This window comes from Macrotis lagotis, chromosome 8 (assembly GCF_037893015.1).
Source record: "Macrotis lagotis isolate mMagLag1 chromosome 8, bilby.v1.9.chrom.fasta, whole genome shotgun sequence".
In the NCBI taxonomy this organism is placed as follows: Eukaryota; Metazoa; Chordata; class Mammalia; order Peramelemorphia; family Peramelidae; genus Macrotis; species Macrotis lagotis.
In genome coordinates, this window is record NC_133665.1 from 83018375 (window position 1) to 83037590 (window position 19216).

The window sequence follows — 19216 nt, forward strand, 5'->3', positions numbered from 1 at the left end:
ATGGGACATCTGAAATTAATCAAATAAGCATCTTGTTTTCAGGCTGCAAATGACTTTATGAAAGTTTGGAAGGAATTTCTCCATTTAAGAAAAAAAAGAGGAATAAAAAAATTGGACCCGAGGTCTTGAGGAAGCACATAGATGGGAAGTTATGAGAGTGCTTTGAATTGTTAATAGCACTTATATTTGTAAGAATGAATCTCTCTAAAAACTCTAAAAATGTATAAGTGTTCTAATAATTTTAAATCACGTCAGACAGCACATGCCCAGGGTCTTGCTAATCTCCAAATTCAATTGCTTATGAACATTTTTTGAAACATTCTTATAATGTGAAGTTGCTCCCCAACACATGGAACCCAGGAGTTAAAATTATTGGAGCACTTTGGGTTCTTTTTTTCCTTAAGATCGTCTATTTGAAAAGAAGTTAAGCTACATTACAACCCCAGAGGATCAAAATATATTGAACTGATTAAAAAAAAAGAGCCATATGCCAAGAAAATAAAATTGAACAGAAAACTATGATGGGGGGGGGGGGAAGAAAAGAACTAAGGGGAAAAAAAGGTTGAAGGGGACACTGGTGTTTCATTAAGCCCTGGAAAAAAGAGAGGATGCATCATAGGATGGACATGTCTACTGACCAAGGTAAGGTTATTTAAAACTCTTGTAATGTGGTGTTGAGAAAGGGGTGTTAGAATTAGAGTCAAATGTTTGGGGTTGGAAACATGATTCTGCCACTTACTTACATGTGTGACCTTGGGCAAGTGATTTCACCACTCTTGGACTCAGTTTCCTCATTTGTAAAATGAGGTGATTTAATTAGATGACTTCCTAGGTCCCTTCTAGTTCTAATTCCTAAACACAGTGGTAATGTATAAGTGAAGAGAATGAAGTTTGGGTTCCTGAAAATTAGGGTGTTTCCAAGAGCACGGGGAGGTAGATTTCAGTTCAGGGGAAGCAACTATATTGTATATTATTGAGAGTATTTTACTAGCAAACTGCTCTGTTATGATCAGGAAAGGCGGGGAGGGGTGTGGTTTACTTTGTGATTTTCTGGCTCTTGAAGAGATAGATTTTTTTTCCCTTTTTTCTTCTTTATAATTGCCATTCCTTTCCTTAACCCCTTATTTTTCCTTGTGGTTTAATGATCTAGAGTTATACATTGAAAATTTACCTAGCTTGTAAGCTTGACAGGCAGAACATGACTCCTAATGATTAAGGGAATTGGGTCACAACTAACTCTGGGAAAGGACATACAAGAAACCCCATGAGTCGTGAGTAGTTTCTCCCCAAAGAAAACAAAGTGAAAAGATACATCCTAAGCCTAGTTATTCAACCAAATAAATGCCTTCTAGGAGCTGCATTTTGCTGAGGTCCCCTTCCAGGAGACAGACTTGAAAGGTTAGAGATTCACTGGTACCCCCAGGTTTGGGGTCAGCAGCATTAAAACTGGGATTCATTAGCTTTGTGTTACATCCACCTTAGCGTAAGGTGATCACTGCTCCAAAGCTATGTGTTCATCCATAGGGAGAGAAAGCTCTGCAGGCTTGATGTTACTTAGCTCTGACCAGCATTGTTCAGGTCAGAACCAAGATCTGTAAATCAAGAACCATATAGGCAGGAGCAGAAGATATGCTACATTGGAATGGCTGGCTGACAGCAGCTACTGACCATTGGGTTCATGTGGTGGTAGCCAAAAACTTACAACAGGATTGATTGATTACTTGTTGACTGTCCTTCAGTGTTCTCTTCTCAAGGAACTCTTCCGAAAAAGGTCAAGGGAGAGCCACTGTGTGCAATGATGAGTTTTTTTTTTTCCTTCCCCTCTCCCCTTTCAAACAAAATCAATGGGAGATCTGAGAACACAATAAGTTATGTTACTGGACTGCACTTGCATGTATTCCCATTGGAGACCTATCAACGTGAACTAGCACTGTTGGGAAATCTGTGCGGCTGGCCCTACTAATCAATACCTCTGTTCATTATGCTGTCGCTGATGAATATGGGTAATGATTGGGTGTGCAGGAGTCACCTGACTAAAATAACGGCACCTTGTGAAGATCAATAGACTTCACCACCACCCCCTCCCCAATATTACTTCAGGCAATCCAATATTCTCTTCCCTGATCCAACCCCCTCCTCAACCATAGCTGCCCTCCCCAACCTTCTCTCCTGGATAGATCAGCATTGTCGTGGGAGCCCACTTGATTAGATTAGTAGTACTTAATCTACTGTCATATCACCCACTGACAGGAGCAAACAATCACGAGGCAAGTCTTCCAGTGGGCCCGTGCAAGTGACTGGCTCTTACCCAGGCAGTCAGCTTACAGTTGTGCCAAGATCTGTCTTTATGGGTGCCTGCTAATATCTCTCTGACTATGGAAATCCTCCCATTTAAAAAAAAAGCCGCTGTTTAAGGGGGAACTCATGCCAATTATAGATGTGTTATGACAGATGAAAAGATCATAATTATGCTTGGCTTCTTTGCAGAACTGCATTAACACATCTATGACATTTAATAACATAGGAGGATAACCACATGCCTCAACAAAGGTTGACTTTCCCAAAGTTGCTTAACCTTTCATTGCTTCTCTCTTTACCCCTCCCCTGCCCCCCACCCCTTCCACCAATCTCCTTTCTATCTACACATGAGAGAAATGAACAAAAACACAAAAAGGAGCCTAGGCTGGGTCTCAGAGCAGCAAGGATGGAAAACACAGACTTGGGTAGGGAAGCTACATTACAAAGAGAGGGGAGGGTCCAGTTCTTCAGCAAAATAACAGAGGACTGCAAGTCAGTCATAGATTAAAGTCATCCAGTCCCTCATTGGGCTGTTTATGTGGATCTGATGAAAGCCAGACCACTAGAGTCAACAAGCTCCCCACCTCCTTTGTGAGTGGCCTTCCAGGGGATGTCCTATTTTGTCTGTTAAGCTAATACCCCTCAGCTTGTAGATAAATGAAAATGGGGAGGGTTTAGGGTGAAAAAGCTTTGCACACAAGAAAGAGAAAGGTCAGGGATGTCCAGAGAGATCTGTGAAAATCCAACACTGGGGACAGATGAAGGAAAATAACTGCTTGCATCCCCAAATTTGGCCTGGGGAGCCAGCCAACAGCTGAAGGATGGGTTAGCCTAACTTCTTAACTAGGAATGTCCGAAGAGATAGAATTAGTATGCCATTTCTAAACAATGCTGAGTCAAATCTGCCATAATGCAGCCTCCTTTTCACAGTCCCTCCAGCCTTGTGAGCATGGGAGGAAATGTCGCCGATTATGACATCTTCCCATCTGCTGGTTTTATTTCCAGATATAACAAGCACGATCTGCAGAAAATCATTGCCAGGAGAATACAAACTGAAACACAAGTGTTTAGGCCCGAAAAAAAATAGAGTCATCATTCTGTCTGCAGTGTGCCCCATGAATGTGAAGGGGAAAAAAACCCAATCATTTCTCTGGTCGCAGACACAGGCTCTTCCTTGGTTTCCTCACTCTTCCTCTGGTTGAGAGATTCCAGGATTCCCCAATGACACATGAGGGGGCCCACAGGAGAATATTTTGGGTGCAGGAAAAGAACTCAAATTAGGGGTATTACAGAGCTCAGTAAGGGATTGTCTGGTATTTTATTACAACCCAATATCTCCTACCTGGACATGTGAGATGAAACACAGAACCATTTGTCCCTTTTTCAGGTCGGCTGTATTGAATCATTCTAGTATTCATGCTGAACAAGTGGAGATGTTCCAAATGTCCTCTCCATTATTCCATACCACTATTCCCATCAAAGTAAGACTGGAAATCAGAGGTGACTCATTCCTTATCCAGTTTTTCTTTATCTCACCTTCCTAAAATTGTCTCTTGTGAACATATTGGTTACTTATTTATTGTACTTGATGTTTTGTCCAAGTAGAGTATAAGTTCTGGGAGGTAATAACAGTTTTGATTTTATATACCTTGGGGTTACCACCAGTTCTGGTTAATTGTAGTTACTTAACAAATACATGTACAATTGTTTTAAGTGTATTAACTCTAGAATAATCCCAGAGTAAAGAGGGTGGTGATGATGCAAGAGATATCTCTAATCATCTTAAGCAAATTAAAAAAAAAGCCTATGGACAAATGTGTAAGAATGTATGAATTAGCTAGCAAGTACATTTTTTAAAAGCATAATTGAACTTATCAAGTCAGTGTGAAATCAAGAGGATAAAGAGTTCAGTGATTGATAAATCTTTAATATAAAAATTGTACAAGAATTTTGATACAAATTACAAGAGGTATTTGGACAAAATATGAATAAAATTCCATTTACATCCCCAAACCCTTATGCATTTTATGCAAAAGACATACTGCAGACAGTTATAGTACAGAAAATACAACAAAAAGAAATATCAAATTAAAAAGAACTTTTAATTTCCTCAGACTACTAATGAAAACAAACAAAAAACCTTGTTTAGGGTACATACAGTATTTATGAAAGCTACCAATGTCATGATTATAGATCAACATGATGCAAGCTTTTCCTGTCCCTTGATGCAGTGATCTCATCTTTTTTGTAATATAGAGTTCAGTTCTGCAAACAGGTTCAGCAGGAAAGCCCATGGAAGTGACTAACAAACAAAAAAGGCTAATCCCCAAACCTTGGGAGAGGAATAGGACATACCTTTGCTGCAATCTTTCTCCCAGAAGAGATTTCATTTCTCTTTAAAATAGGCCACTTCTGTTGGACAATATACAGGGTTCACTCAAACAGGTCTATTCTTGAGCCATGATCAATGAGTTTGGGGTACATGAGAAAATATTTCCCCAAGAATAAACTTAGACATCTTATTAGATGCTCAATCCTTAATGCTAGAATCTACTGCAAAGAATAGACAGCTTTCCCCTCTACCTTTTAGGGGAAATGGACAAAAATAAGTGAAATACCAAATCACAGAATATAGCAAACAGGATACATGGGAAGTAAACTGGAAATCAACATTTTTCCCTCTCCTCTGGGTACCCTGACTGTATTACTGTTTAATCATTACCATACAGTCAAATGATTTGCATACTGAAGAAACTAGGAAGTCTCAAATATCACAACCTTCCCCTCTTTCTGTCTCCCTCCCAGATTTTGCCCCATTTTCTACACCAGAACTGTTGGAAAGTGGCAAACATACTTTGTAGGGCTTCAGAACCAAAGTTTACAAAGGAAAGCCAGTGTACCATATTTTGTATTGCTGAACAGTCGAATCAGATTAATGTATAATACTAGAACATCTTATTCACTTTATGTAAACCCTGGGTGGGATAGGATACACAAAAATTCCAAAGGAATAAGAATCAGGAAGGGGATTTTTTTCTTTTCAGGAGGTTGGGTGGGAGGGTAGGATTAGATTGGAGGAAAGCATGGATATGTGGAAGTGATGCTGGGAAAGTAAAGAGAGATTTAGATAAGCAATGAGAAGATTGGATTACTGTACAAAGACATGCAAAAATTCTCCAAATTGAGTACTAGATGAAAAAAAAATAAACAATCAGCCCTAGTTTATACATCTCAAGTGAACCTATTAACTCAGCACATTGTCTGGGAGCTCAAGAGCAATACCTCAGGAATCAATGTTTTTCAGTGCTACCGTACCAATTCACAGCTAGGACAAAGAGGAAGGAATGATGCATTCTCCCCTAGCCTTGAAAGGAGAAAGGCAGATAGGTTTCTACTGACAAATATTTCAGGTCAGTTTTCCTTGTGTAGAAGAGACTATACAGAGCTTTGGGTTTTTCTTTCACTTCTTTCCTAAAAAATACACACAGATACATCACTTTGCCTGTGCAGACAGTCAAGTTCCCCCCTCCCCTCCCCATTTCCCCAGAGCTACAACCTCCCCAGAGTCACCTTCTTAGTCCTTGCATCCTCTAACAGAAGTGGGCAGAGTCTGATTAACAATTGATGAGTTTGCCATCTTAACTGTGCATTATCTCAACATCCCATTTGGCAACAGGAAGCATCATAAAGTCTAGGTGTATCACTCAGATACTCTTTCCCCAAGAAATATATTTACGCCATCTGTTTCTCTTCATTTTTGATATAATACACAAACCCCACCCCCAAGATTCCAACAAGATGGCATATACTTAATAGAAGAAATTCTGAATAAACTTTTCTTGGAAACATAATAGAACTTTCTTAGATGGGTTACCCTTCTACTTATGGAGATAAAAACCCTTAAATTGGAATCTACAATTTGGCAACCACATTTTTATATTAGGCTCTGTTAGAATGTTTGGATAAATGTTTCAAAGATACAGAAATAGATTAGAGATCTTCAAAAGCACACAAAAGCAAATGTCTTCCCTCCAACTTCCCTCCCAACTCAAAGACTTTTTCAAAGTGCTATCCTTTTATTCACATCCTTTGTCACTGTTTAACAAAATGTTTAATTTCAATTTGTCACCACAGGCTTAGTCAACTTTTTCAGAAAGAATCCCATTGCCCATTTCCCAGTTCCTCTGCTCGATTTCTTCCCCTCCCTCTGAATTCAGCTTCAAAAGTAACATCTATTCATCACTTCTTAGCTTGGCTGATGGGCTTAGCTGGGGACTCATGAGGACAGAGAAGAGTCAGATATCATAATCCGTTGTCCATGGACCTGCAGATCCATCTTTTTGAGGCTGGAAGCAATATGACATTTTGTGTGGCCAAATAACCCAGATTATAATTAAACATAAATATAGGCATATCTGGCTTGCCACTATTTGGGTCCATGAAAACAGGATTTTTGGTAAAACTTTTATCACAAGGGCAACTAGGTTCCACAAGAAAAATGCAATAAATGGATGATGATCAGTCAAATGTCCTTATAGTGGGGTTTCACAACATTAAGGCAAGATTTATAATTTTTTAATGATTTTTATGGTAAAATCAAATTGATCAGGGAAATGTTATATACCTATAGATGTTGCCATTTGCTAGTTACCAATTAGTCACTTTTTTGATCCTAATGTGGCAGTTCAACAATGCAAGAAAGATAGCCAATATCCACAGGCCAAATTTGGTTCAAGATGTTCAAGACTTCAGCTTCAGTTTTCATAGATTCAATTGTAGTGCATTTTTCCATTTCAGAGAGCCCATTTATTTATCATTATTCCCCAGAGGCAGGGTATTTATATTTTGAAAACAAAATTTATACTATGTTACAAGTAAATGTTATATCAATGGATAAAGCCAAAGGCCTACTGCCTTGGGTCTTTTCAGATTGTCAGTCCAGCTGAATTGATATAAAATGATTAGTACACTTGGACACAATATACTATAGGCAAGGGGAATCCTAGTCTTTGGACAAGGCATCTGAATACTGAGAACCCTGGGTAAGTATGAATGTATTAAATGTTTCTTCCTATGTTCTATTGAAGTTCAACCAATCTGTTTGAGTCACGCTCTGTTTAAAAAATATATTTTTTTGGCAATGCCTTTTATATAGGGTGAAAGACATTTGAAACAATTTTCCTTATTAACTCCTCCCCACCCCCAGATTCTGATAAGAAATAACATGACTTTTGCTATTTTCTTAGTGTACAAATTCAGGAAAGACTTCTAAGACCATACTCAATCATTCCTAAGTAAATCAGAGCAGAGGTGGCCAGTCTGTTTATGTCAAATAAGCAGATAAAAATAAAGATGAGTTCCCTTATAGGCAGCATTGTCTACCTGGCCCTTTGAAAAGTCATCTTCCTAATAGCTTTAAGAGGTGTGACCTGAGTCAGTCTTGGGCTTCTAAAGACATAGCTTGAATGTCCAGATGGGAAGATCCTTTACTCATTACAGATGTGTATATGTAAAAAGAAGGGGGGCAGAGAGAGAGGGGGCGAGAGGGAGAGAGACAGAGAGACAGAGAGAGACTGTTAAAGTGAGAGCCTGCATCAGAGAACTCAGTGGGAAGGTCTGGTTCTTGTACTCAATTTCCCCTTCACAAGGGATAAACAGGCAATTACGCATCCTTTTATATTTGATGGCCAAGTGCTGAACTTGAAAGCACACTATTAGTTTGTGTCCCTTCAGGGCCAGTGCAATAAGTAGCCGGGGGAGCTGGGGCTGAGGACGAGAGGGTGTTGTCTGCTGTTAGTGTGACAGTCTTGTCAGCAGCGTTCACATTACTGGAAGGTAATAAAGTGACAAGTAAGTTATTAGAAAGATATGAGGTGAAATTGAGCTGAAGCTTCTTGCTGCTTGCCTTGGTTTTTTCTCTCCCCTGTTTTGTAATGGTCCACTATTTGTTACACACTGAGCCTTGTCTTGCTACCTTATATAAAAAAGGGACTTTTTTTTTCAGGAAAGGTCAAATGAATTTACAACATCACACTTTAGAGCAGAGGAATGAAAAAATACTTTTATGACAAGTATAGCATATTGCTTCTTTTTTTTTAAAAAAAAATAATTGTATAATGAATAACAACATTGACCCTACTGGAATATAAATGTAAAATTCTTTTTTTTCCTTTTTTTTTAACCCTGTGAGGGCAAAGAATTTGGATTTTTTTTTAAAGAAAAGAATTTGTTGCCAGGAATCTGTCTTCCCCTCCCCTATTAGTCCTCTTCAATTTAGTTCAATATACAGTGAAGGCTAGGACTAAGGAACTTGAAAAGGGGATGGAAGATGGAGAAAGAAAACTGAGTGGTAACTGAAATATTTTAGGGTTCAATTTGTAAAATGATGATGGTCCAGCACATGAGTGTTAGTGAACATTTAGAAATTCATATCATAGTCTGGAAAGTGAGCCTTAGGTAGACAGGGATTTATGTTAACAAATGAATAAGAGGCTTAGGCCAGCAGACCATGGAGCTCTGGGTGAAAACAAAGGATGAAAAATTGAGAGAATTAAGAAATTTTTTTCCTATGGCCCCCTCCAGAAAAGTAGATTGTGAGGTTTCATTTTGATCAGATTTTTATCTGCTTAAATAGTATAATCATAGCTGCTTTGAACAAAAATGACACATCATCTATTCTGCTTTTATCACCATTTTAACCAATGACTAGCAAACATTAGCTGACTTTAGGCAACTTTTCCCTCTGTAAACTTCTGAATTCTTTTTCCATTCAGAGAATGGCAGTTGCCTTTCAGTGTGCTCTTTATACCCGTCTACTAACATCTAAGGAACTCCAGAGTTCTTTCAATGGATTTGTCTTTTCCATACAGAAAACTCCCAATATTTGCCCCCATTTTTCCTCCATTCTGGAGTCAATGATTCTGTCATCTTCTCTCTCATAGTCACTGAAGCTGCCATCCCTAAAATGGGGAATCACAACGGGTAACTTTGTACTTTGAGATTTAGTCACTGGCCTCACTTCTACCCTGAAGGGCAGGTGCATTCATCCACTACCAGTATCTTCTAGTTACTCCAGAAACAGAGTTATTTTTTAAAAATATACCTTTCACTCTCTCTCTAGAAGGGAACTCTGTGATCTCTGGACATATTCCCAGAACCTATCACTTACTTCTTAATTATTAAAAAGAACCATATATTTTCCCCTCAGTAACAATACAGAGAGGGAGAAGTGTGGAGGGAGAGAATGAATAAAAAAGAGAAAGGAGAAAAGTAAAAATGCCCAATTCCACTAAAGGAAAAGATTGGTGATGTAAAATATAGGCAACACATAAATGAATTTCTTTGAGGGGGAAAAAAAGGTTAAGAGAAGTCATAAGAAAAGCAAAGGTACATTTATGTGGAAAAAAGTACATTTCTACTGTAACACTTGTATTTTTTATAGCAGTAGATGTACCGTGACGTATTACAATTCAATTGTATTTACTACGCTAGTCCATTGAAACCACTGCAAAGAAACCAAGTACAAGTTAGAACTGTTCAGGTCAAATTATAACCACAGATCATTCCTCTCCATCTGGCTGCATTGCTGGCTTCTTTCCTTTTTAAGTTTCCAAGGCTCCATCCACAGTTGGTTGGCACATATCTTGAGTGGAGGAAAGAAAGATGAAAGTGCACATTTTATCTAGTGGAAGCCTAGTGCATGATTCCCCTGAGTAAAGCAAGGAAGGTTTCCCTGGCAGTAGCCCATCCCTGGCACTTCCAGGGCAATGGGCCTTTGCCAAATAAATGGGTCTATTAGCCTCCCTCATCTTACTGAATGGAACTGAGAATCAATAATCAAGGGATCACATGGCATGTACAGTGTTGGTTACCACAGTGGCACCAATGGGGGAGGAAGAAGAAAGATTTGATTTAAAGTATTAGGCAGGTCTTTGCAAGAAGTTTGGGCAGTGTTAATTTTTAGAATGTAGCAGACTGAATGGAATGTGGTAACCAGATCAAGACTGTAATGTGTCCAGTTGTTTTGCATGATTGGATAAATTAATAATAGAACACAGATTTCACTATGAATATTGTGGTCCACCCTCCATTTTTGTTTTAAAAAAAGAAAAAAAGTTCTAGGCAAAATTAACCTTTCTTGTTTCTTTCTCATTTTTCTTGTCTCTCTTGTTCTTCCCTTTAAACAAATTAGCATGCAGAATTATTCCCTAATGTGGAATAAACCCTTTGGGTATTTACAAAAATATACATATACATATATATATGTATGTATATATATATGTAAATGTATATGGATGGGTGTGTGTTTATAAATGGTCAAAAGAGGAAGTTTAAAAATTAGTGAGCATGCACATTAACTAAAATCACACTACTTTGTACTTGTGGTGTAAATTCTGGCTGAAATTAATTGACTGGGAGCTGAACCTCTTTTCACTGGGAATTTATATCTTCATAAAGTTCCATGCAGCAAATGTGCTTCTAGTGAAAGGGTTTAAGGAGAGGAAGACTTGACATAAATATGAAAGTTGAAGGGTTCATTGGTTAAAATGTGACTTCTCCACACCCTATCCTCTTCTGAATGAGAACTGAGACACTTGTTTTAGTTAAGTTGTGCATTTGAAGTTCTAATACCTGTTAGGCCTAGCTATGGGTGTGTGTCAGTTTAAGGTGAGCTGAAGATTTCAGGATTTTATTTCCTATTTGACCTGGTACTCTTCTTCTTCCTCCCCAAACTTAATAAAAATCAGTTCTTTTCACTTAAAAATGTTGTTCCATTTCACCTGCTCTGTTTCCAAGCTTACTATAACTTAAGAGATCCAAGGGTAGACCAGCAGCATTAGCAGACAGGGGAAAATGCCTAAAAAATGTCAAATCCAGGGCTTATCTCTATTCCTGCATGCTGAGGGAATTCTTTTTCCAGAGTTTCTTTGTCTCTTCTGATCTCTTTCTCTAATCTGGATATATTCTATTACATGGTTTATGACAAACATATTAATGATAAACCTTGTTTAGTTATTGATATGACCTGCTACTCACAGTCATGATTTTAACTCATTCACTGGGGTCACTAAATCTCTTGGCTGACACAAAGCTAAAAGAAAATAGGGAAAAGACATTGATTTGGTACAAGATGATTTCTAATACCTCAACCAAAGTGCATACCTTTCAATACAACTCCCAAAAGTATGTTTTTAATAAAGTCAAATTTGCCATTTATTTTGACTATTTGTATATTTGTATATTTTTCTTTTGTTATTTTGGTTGAATCTTCAACTTTTGTTGGCTTATGTAGTCACTGTGGAGGTGGACAATAGTGTAGTCTGGACCATGCTGAATGGATTCCTTTACAGGAAGAGAACACACATTTGCTAGTGCCATCTTTCACAGGGATAGCATCAAACAAAGAAAAACATCTCTGTCTGCTCAACAAAGACAAGTAACTGTGGGAAATTTTTTAAAAAAAGAGAAAAAATCCTAAAATGGTCATAGTAGTTCCTCAGCTTTTCACTGTAAACATTTGTTGCTTTTGATATGTAGCTTTTAATATGGTTTCTTCTGTATCTGTAATACTTTTGGTCTTTTTCTCACTGTAGAACCAAGGAAGATCTAAAGGGACCCCAAAGCATTAACAACAACAATAAAAAATAAAAATAAGAAGGATAAAGCTCTTGGACATGTTGTTTCTGGAATTTTTACAAAAACAAATACTGACTCCTCAGCATTATAATGATGCTTATTTTTGGAAACAATAAATACTGTGAGGTACAATGAAACCTAAAGGAACAAAAAAGAAACATAGTGACAGTTTCCTTTGGCAAATTTAACGGAAGTGGAAGCTGATGTGAAAATTAGAAAAAAGAATTACAAAACACATAACAAAGGGCATTTCTGAATTTCAGATGAATAAGAGAAATGTTCTAGGCCATTAAATACAGAAAAGAAATACATTCTCTTTGAATTAGTTTTGTATTGTCTGCTGAAATATTCCTTGTTTTTTGTTTTTTAACTGAGGGGGAAAAAAAAAACAAACCCAAACAATAAAAACAGTCTACAATATACAACCTAATGGTTTTGGCTGTAGGCAGAACTTAAGTAAATACCATCATTTAGTCAGTATGTTGTGGTAGCTCAGGCTGCCAATGTGGTTTACCAGTTCAGGCAACATTTGTAAACACCGGAAACAAAAAAAGGATTTGGAGAATAGTCTCCCTCCCTCCTTTCTCACTCTCAATTGCTTTGCGTCTGACTTTCATTCATTCCTCTCTGATGAATCATGTGGGGAAACACAAAACATTACACAGTGAGAGACCCTATTTTACTCACTTCCCATCTAACTTTTCAGAAAGGAAAAGTTGCTCAATTAATAAGGTTCAGCACATGTTTGCAAAGCTTTGACGTGCTTCTGCCATCTACTAACTGGCTTTGATTACATCCATACACCAGGTCTTAATCATACAAGGACTGAAATGATCACTACAAATCAGACAGCCCAACAACAGAATAAACCAGTTAAGACTTCTTGCTGTTTTGTTGCTGTTTTTTTTTTTTTTAAACAAAGGTTGAAGCTTTGGAAGTGAGCACCCAGCCCTTTTACTGTATTCAGCTTTGTTCTGCAGTGAAGAATCTGGGCTTTTGTATCCTGAAATATTATCCTTCCTCAAAAGAATAAATGCCTTGGCTGTCTCACACCACATAATTCTATTCTCCTTTTATATAATTTAACATATAAGCAAGAAAGATGCAGTGTTGATTCTAATAACATTCGGCACTTGAAAGAATCACCAAGTGTTATATTTTTTTTTTAAAAGCAGTTTTCTGGTGGCCGACAAATTGGCCTGTGGTTATGTTGAGTGACTAATTGTATTTTCTTTTCTGGAAACTTGTGCAAAGTTGGCAGTTTTGTGTTAATACTAATACTTTTGTTTGGCATTCATGCCCTATACTGACCAGACCATTTTTATCTAAGTGTATTTTTTTTAAAAGACACTTACTGAGTATGGCAATAGTTTAAGGATAAAAAGTAAGCATGGATATTACACATCCCCTTGTAGTGTATGAAAAAAAGTGCATGACTGGATTTATGTAATAGTACAGGACATTTTTTTTTATCAGACTAGTGCTGTAAAGCATGCCAGCACCTGTTTACCACTATATCTAGCAGGTAGTAAAAACAAGAGCATGTATCTTTTAAAAATGTGCATTAAAGCTAACATAAATGGATAGAGCTAGTCAGCAAACTATTATTTTCCTGCATATATAACAGCTTGAATGTAACTGCAAAAATTAAACAGAAGAGTTAAACAACCATCAATACAATTGTTTTACATCATTGGCCTCGCAAGGCTAAATATTTACAGGTGAATCTGCCATGCTTTTAGTTGAAGGTTCTCTCAAAGCCTTAAAGTCCACAAAGACAATTAGATTCCTTTTTTGTTTCTTTTTTCCTCTTTTTCTTTTTTGTTTTTTTTTTCATTTTTTTTTTTTTGCAGGCAACAGTCATGGGTACAACAAACTGTCTCTTTGGAGATGACCAAGTAATTTTATAATAAATTTGAGACTAGTTGCAAGTTTGTGTGTGGTGTTTTTTTTAAAGGACATTTTGTTTTTACCCCCATTTTAAAGATCCCACCCCTTTCCCAAGTATATAAAGGAAAAAAACAAAACAAAACCCAAAAGCACCTAGTGTTTTTCTCTTTTTTTTAAAGAAAAAATATATGTATATATGTACACACATACAGGCATATGTGTGTATATACACATATGTGTATATATAATATATATATAGATATATATATATATATAGATATATACACACACACATACACATAGACTGAATATGGCAGTTCAAACATGGAGGCCATCTGGTGAGAGCTGGCATTTGAAGTGTCCATCCTTAAACTAATCTACTGAAGTGAAGGGAATGTTTTTATGGAGATTAGGGTTCTGACTGTGCCGATTTCGGCTGCGCACAGAGGAAAACATCATATTGCAACCTGGGACTTTGCACTTATGCATTTCTCTCAAATGGACTGTTTTGTAGTGTACTCTCAGGGTCCCCTTGTTGCTATACATTTTGTGGCAAATGTTGCACATTATTCCACCATTGCTCACAGACACACTGTTGAACATGAGGGATCCAGGAACTTCAGCCCCAATGCCTACAGGGAGGGCAGGGGCTTCAGCCTTGTGTGCAGATTCCCCACTGTCACTCGCCCCATCAATGTCATCTAGGAGAATCCCTTCATCACTCCCTGCATCAGATTCTCTGGAGGAATGGATACTGCTGCTGGACTGGATACTGGAGGTGGTGCTCAGGTCGAGGACCATGTAGTCTTCAGTCATACCTCTCCCATAGCCATTCATGTGGGAATCTTCAGTGCCTGCCGGGGAGGAGGCATCTTCCCTTACGTCAAGCCCCATTTGGTGCTGTGCACCATAGATCTTCACCAAAAATTCATCACGGAGGTCCTTGCTAAGGGAGGGCTGAGATGAGTCTAGACCCATGTCATCCAGTTCTTTGGTCAACAGTTTTCGGTGCAAGTTTATGTTGGCACTGTGTCTAGGAAAATAAGAGGGAAGGGGTGGGTAGGTTGGGGGAAAGGGAGGGATGAGAAAAGAGGGGGGCATTTTTAAATTGACTCTGCTTTCATCAAGATATCATATAAAACACATTCACTGCCAATGATACCATCTTAAAATCATAAACATCTCTACTATTTGCTCAGGGCTAAAGATGGATAAGTAGTGGAGGTGGTGATGGGTGAGCTCTAAACTAACAGTATCTTTGTGAAACAGGAAGACTTCTCATTGGATTCAAAATCCAAACCATGCTATTATACCTAGGTAACTGATCTGTTAAGTTTAACTAAGGTTGCTGTGTGTGTGTGTGTGTGTGTGTGTGTGTGTGTGTGTGTGACATTCAAGTATGTGGGAACATATAGCAGCAAAAGACCTCAAAATAGGCCTTTTAGAACATGACACTGGAACAATCTAGAAGAAATGGAAAAATGCCCTCTGAGAAAGTGGTATTTGAGTTTTCCTTTCCTTTTGTTTAGAGAAATTCAGAGGACATATTGTGAAATTGTGAGAAAATTATATTAAAGAAGTGAGTGAACTATTGAATCAAACTTCTGAGGTTACTTGGTATAAATCTGAGTATTAATGCAGACTATTAAAGTATGGTGGTTGGTAGTTTTAAATTAACCCAAGCAAAGAATTTTAATAACTCTTAAATTAGCAACTTAAGATTAAATACTAAGAATAAAGCCTATTTTCTCAATATATTTGGAATCACAATTTAACACAAAGATAAATATACTTTTGAAAATTTCCCACTTTAATATTTGCCTCAGAACATGCTTTATACTAGTTAGATTTGTTTTCAGTTGAACAAAAAAAGGAAAACCCCCTAATATTGTAATGTCTTTGCTTTGTAAAAAAAAAAAAATTCCCCCTCCCACTAAAAAAGGATCAATGATCTCCTCACCCCCATCCCCCCCAAATTCAAACTCAATTTTCAATCAAATCCTATATTTGTAGACGAGCAAAACTCATATGCAACTTCTTAGGAGTTTTGTGTGTATAGAAAATACAGGATTTGTCCAACAGCATCCATAGGGATGTCATGATTAACAAAGTCTCATATGCTATTATCTATCTGAAAAACATTGCCTCATTCTTCCCCCACCCCCCATTTATTTTAAAAGTCCCCAAGGGCATATACCTCTCTCCACCTGACAAGACTTACATGTTAAATATCTAAAATGAAAGCTACTGTTGCCAAAGGAATTAATAACAATAATAACTTCTCAGGAATGAGAGAAGTTCAACATAATACTGGATTATTATAATTAAAATAAGCAAAATTGGCAAATGCAAAGTTTGAGATATCTCCTGCAAAAAATTAGAAAAGGACTTTAAGATCCAAAGATATCACTTAATCAATTTGGTTACAAGAGTGGATGATTTTTCTTGGAAATGAAGGGTGGTTGAGAGGTATGTGCCAAATAGACAAAGAAGATAGAAAGGTTTCCCACCTTTCCACACAAGACAATAATAGCACTCTCAATTTTGTAGGGGCAGAGATGTTACACACACCTCTCCACACTGCACTTAGGAAGGCTGAGCTTACCTTGTGATAATAAGATCAGCTTTCTAATCTTTTGCTAAATCGATCACAAAAGAAAGCAAGAATGAGAGACAGAGAGAGAAAAAGAAAGGGAGAGAGAGAGAGACAGACAGAAAGAGAGAGAGAGAAAACAAATTCACATTCTAGATATCTGTTTTTTTTTAAAAAAAACTTAAACAATAAAATAGGGATTTAACATGTTCTGATCATAAAATCATTTTCTGTCATAAGCCATCATCTCATACTGCTGTCTTGGTGATTATCAGATCAGCTGCACAATCCAAAATCATAAATCAAATTAGACAAACCAAATTCACAGCATCATCATCATCATCCATAAATGAGTTCTAAACAGATGCATGCAGTGTGCAGATACATGAATGATAAACAGAAGTCGTCCCTGTGGTCCCTGCTCTGACACAGTTGTTCCTTGCTTCCTTGGTGTCAGATGGCAGATGACTGCAAGTACAGGTTGCTAAGTACATTGCAGGAAATGCCTACTGTGAAAGTCTTTATCCTGATATGTGAGTATGACACCATTGAAGTCATTATATGAATGCAAAAATAGAGCTACACTATGTACTATCACTCTATTGATTAAAAAATAATTGCTAACTGAAAGACACTCATGAAATTTTATTCTGTCTTTTTTTTCCTTAACAACCCCTCTCTTTTTTAATTTCAGAAACACACATTTTGGTATTGCTGTGATCTAGAACTAGGCAGGTTAAGCTGTCTGTTGTTTCTAACACATTGCAGTTACTGTTTCCTTGATTTCACTGCTGAGGAAACAGCAAGCCAGACACACAGCAATATCATCAAGAATCATTGAATAAAAAAGCAAGAATAAATTAACACTGAGAAAAGGACACACCGATCCCCCAGATGGACACATCTTCCTAAAGATGACTTGTGAAAATAGACAACTCCGTTGATACTGTAATAGAAAGAGATGTTTCTCTTTGGTTCCCACTTATAGCAGTGGAAATCTGTAATCTAATTAGGTGATGTACCAGCCCTCAATATCTGTCAACCAAACGATGTGCAGAAATGTGTAGACCAGCTCTGGCACTCTGTTCAACAGTGTCCCTTTTCCGCTGTCAGCAGTACCATTGGCTTCTGCTAATATAATTACATTGACTTTTATTCAATTAAGTGCCATCCCTGGCTTTAAAAAAAAGCTACTTTATCAATTGATTCAGGTGTAATGCAATAATAAAGATGAACTCATGGCAGTGCATTAGCTCTGCTGTTCATAACTTTTGTACATGGGTTCATTCATAGTAGTCGATTTCCATTATGCAACCACAGTTCAAAAGAATTGATTCTTTTATGTTCATTTCTTAATCTATCTCATTTTTGTTTAATAATCCTCCTAAAGGCTATATGCAAAAACACTCAAGTAGGGGTAGAAAGAATACATAGTAGGAAGTCATCTAATATACTCTTGCAATATTGGTTTGGAAAATATTTGATGAGGTATGGGAAAGGATGAGGAAAAATGAAAGGAGGGTAAATTATATGAAAGACAGAGAGGGGAAAAAAGGTGAAAGAAAAAACATCAAGAGGGAATAAAACATGGAGAAGAAAAGAATCTTTCTAGAAATGTGGTCAGATTAAATATGGAAAAGACTAATGACATCAGTTCAGTTGATCACATCCTCCAGGTCAGAATTCAACCTCCTGATAAAGAGCAAAAAATAGCACTTGGTTTTAACTGGAACCCTAAGGTGTCATACTCTGTGGCAGTCAATTAGTTATCATAATGTATTTGGAAATAGACACAAAGACCCAAGGTTAATGGCAATGTAGGGAATGTTATAAGTTTCTATGGATCAGCAGAACAGAGAAGAAAAAAAGGTAAAAAGGAAAGACATCAATTGTGAAGTTCATATCTAGATTTAGACTTCAAAATGTATTAAAACAAAGAAAATGGAAGACTACTTTTGAAAGCTTTTAAAAACAGAAAAGTCCAGAATTTGCAAGAGAAAAATGATATTTGTAAAAGGAAGTAAAGAATCATGTTACCAACGATGCAGTAAATAGAAAAAGGAGTCCATGAAAGTCCAGATGTAGGTAAAGGGCAGAATAGGAATTATGCTAAAGACAGGAGATACCAATGTAAAGACCTTACACGGTTCCCCTAGACAAAGACATCATTGTGTTCTGAGCACATTTCTAGAGAAGGTATCTGTCCAAGATGGAGCCAGGACACTCTACTTTGGAATGCATGTACATTTTATCAGACCCCAACATTGTGGGTGCCAGTATTATTAATGCTATGTTTCTACTTGATTGTTGATAAATTGGTTATGTAGGAAGTGCAGGAATGTGTGGGCAAGTTCCCAGGACAGTGGAATGCCTCCTGGGGAAATGAAGATCATGGGTGGTAGAAATAAAGTTTGGCCTTGGTTGTACTCATTAGGACAGTGGTCCAAAAATCTGGCTCCAAAAATGTTCATGTGCCTTAAAATCTAACAGTAATGTGGCAGAGCTTCAGAGAGTATATATTTTTTTGCCAACTGGAACTGGATATATCAAAGAGCAGAAACTAAAAATCTGAAGCATAAAGCTGAACCTTTAAGAAAGGTGGGTAATAAGGAGAAATTGGTCCTGAATATAGTCCAAGGGAGTTCTATATAGATAATTATGGTATGAATTAGCCCTAAAACTTGGGCTATGATCAGAATGATCAATAGGTCTTTTGAATAACTTTAATTCATATTTCCCTTTACCTACCCTGGACTGAATTTTTTCCATAGTTTACTGAAGGCAGTGAATATGATAAAG

At 37.3% G+C, this 19216-nt stretch overlaps 1 protein-coding gene across 7 annotated transcripts in view; it reads right to left on the reverse strand.

The window, feature by feature from the left end:
* Nucleotides 1–3427: 3427 nt before the first annotated feature.
* Nucleotides 3428–19216, reverse strand: part of BNC2 (basonuclin zinc finger protein 2) — a 514203-nt gene continuing 498414 nt past the window's right edge. For 4 of the 7 annotated variants that reach the window (XM_074197559.1, XM_074197562.1, XM_074197558.1 and 1 more), the window contains one exon: nt 3431–14857. In XM_074197559.1, the coding sequence (XP_074053660.1) occupies nt 14197–14857 (661 nt within the window). In that variant the 3' untranslated portion in view covers nt 3431–14196. Of the gene's footprint in view, nt 14858–19216 lie in introns of all 7 variants that reach the window. The other 3 variants (XM_074197555.1, XM_074197556.1, XM_074197561.1) reach the window with 2 other exon arrangements.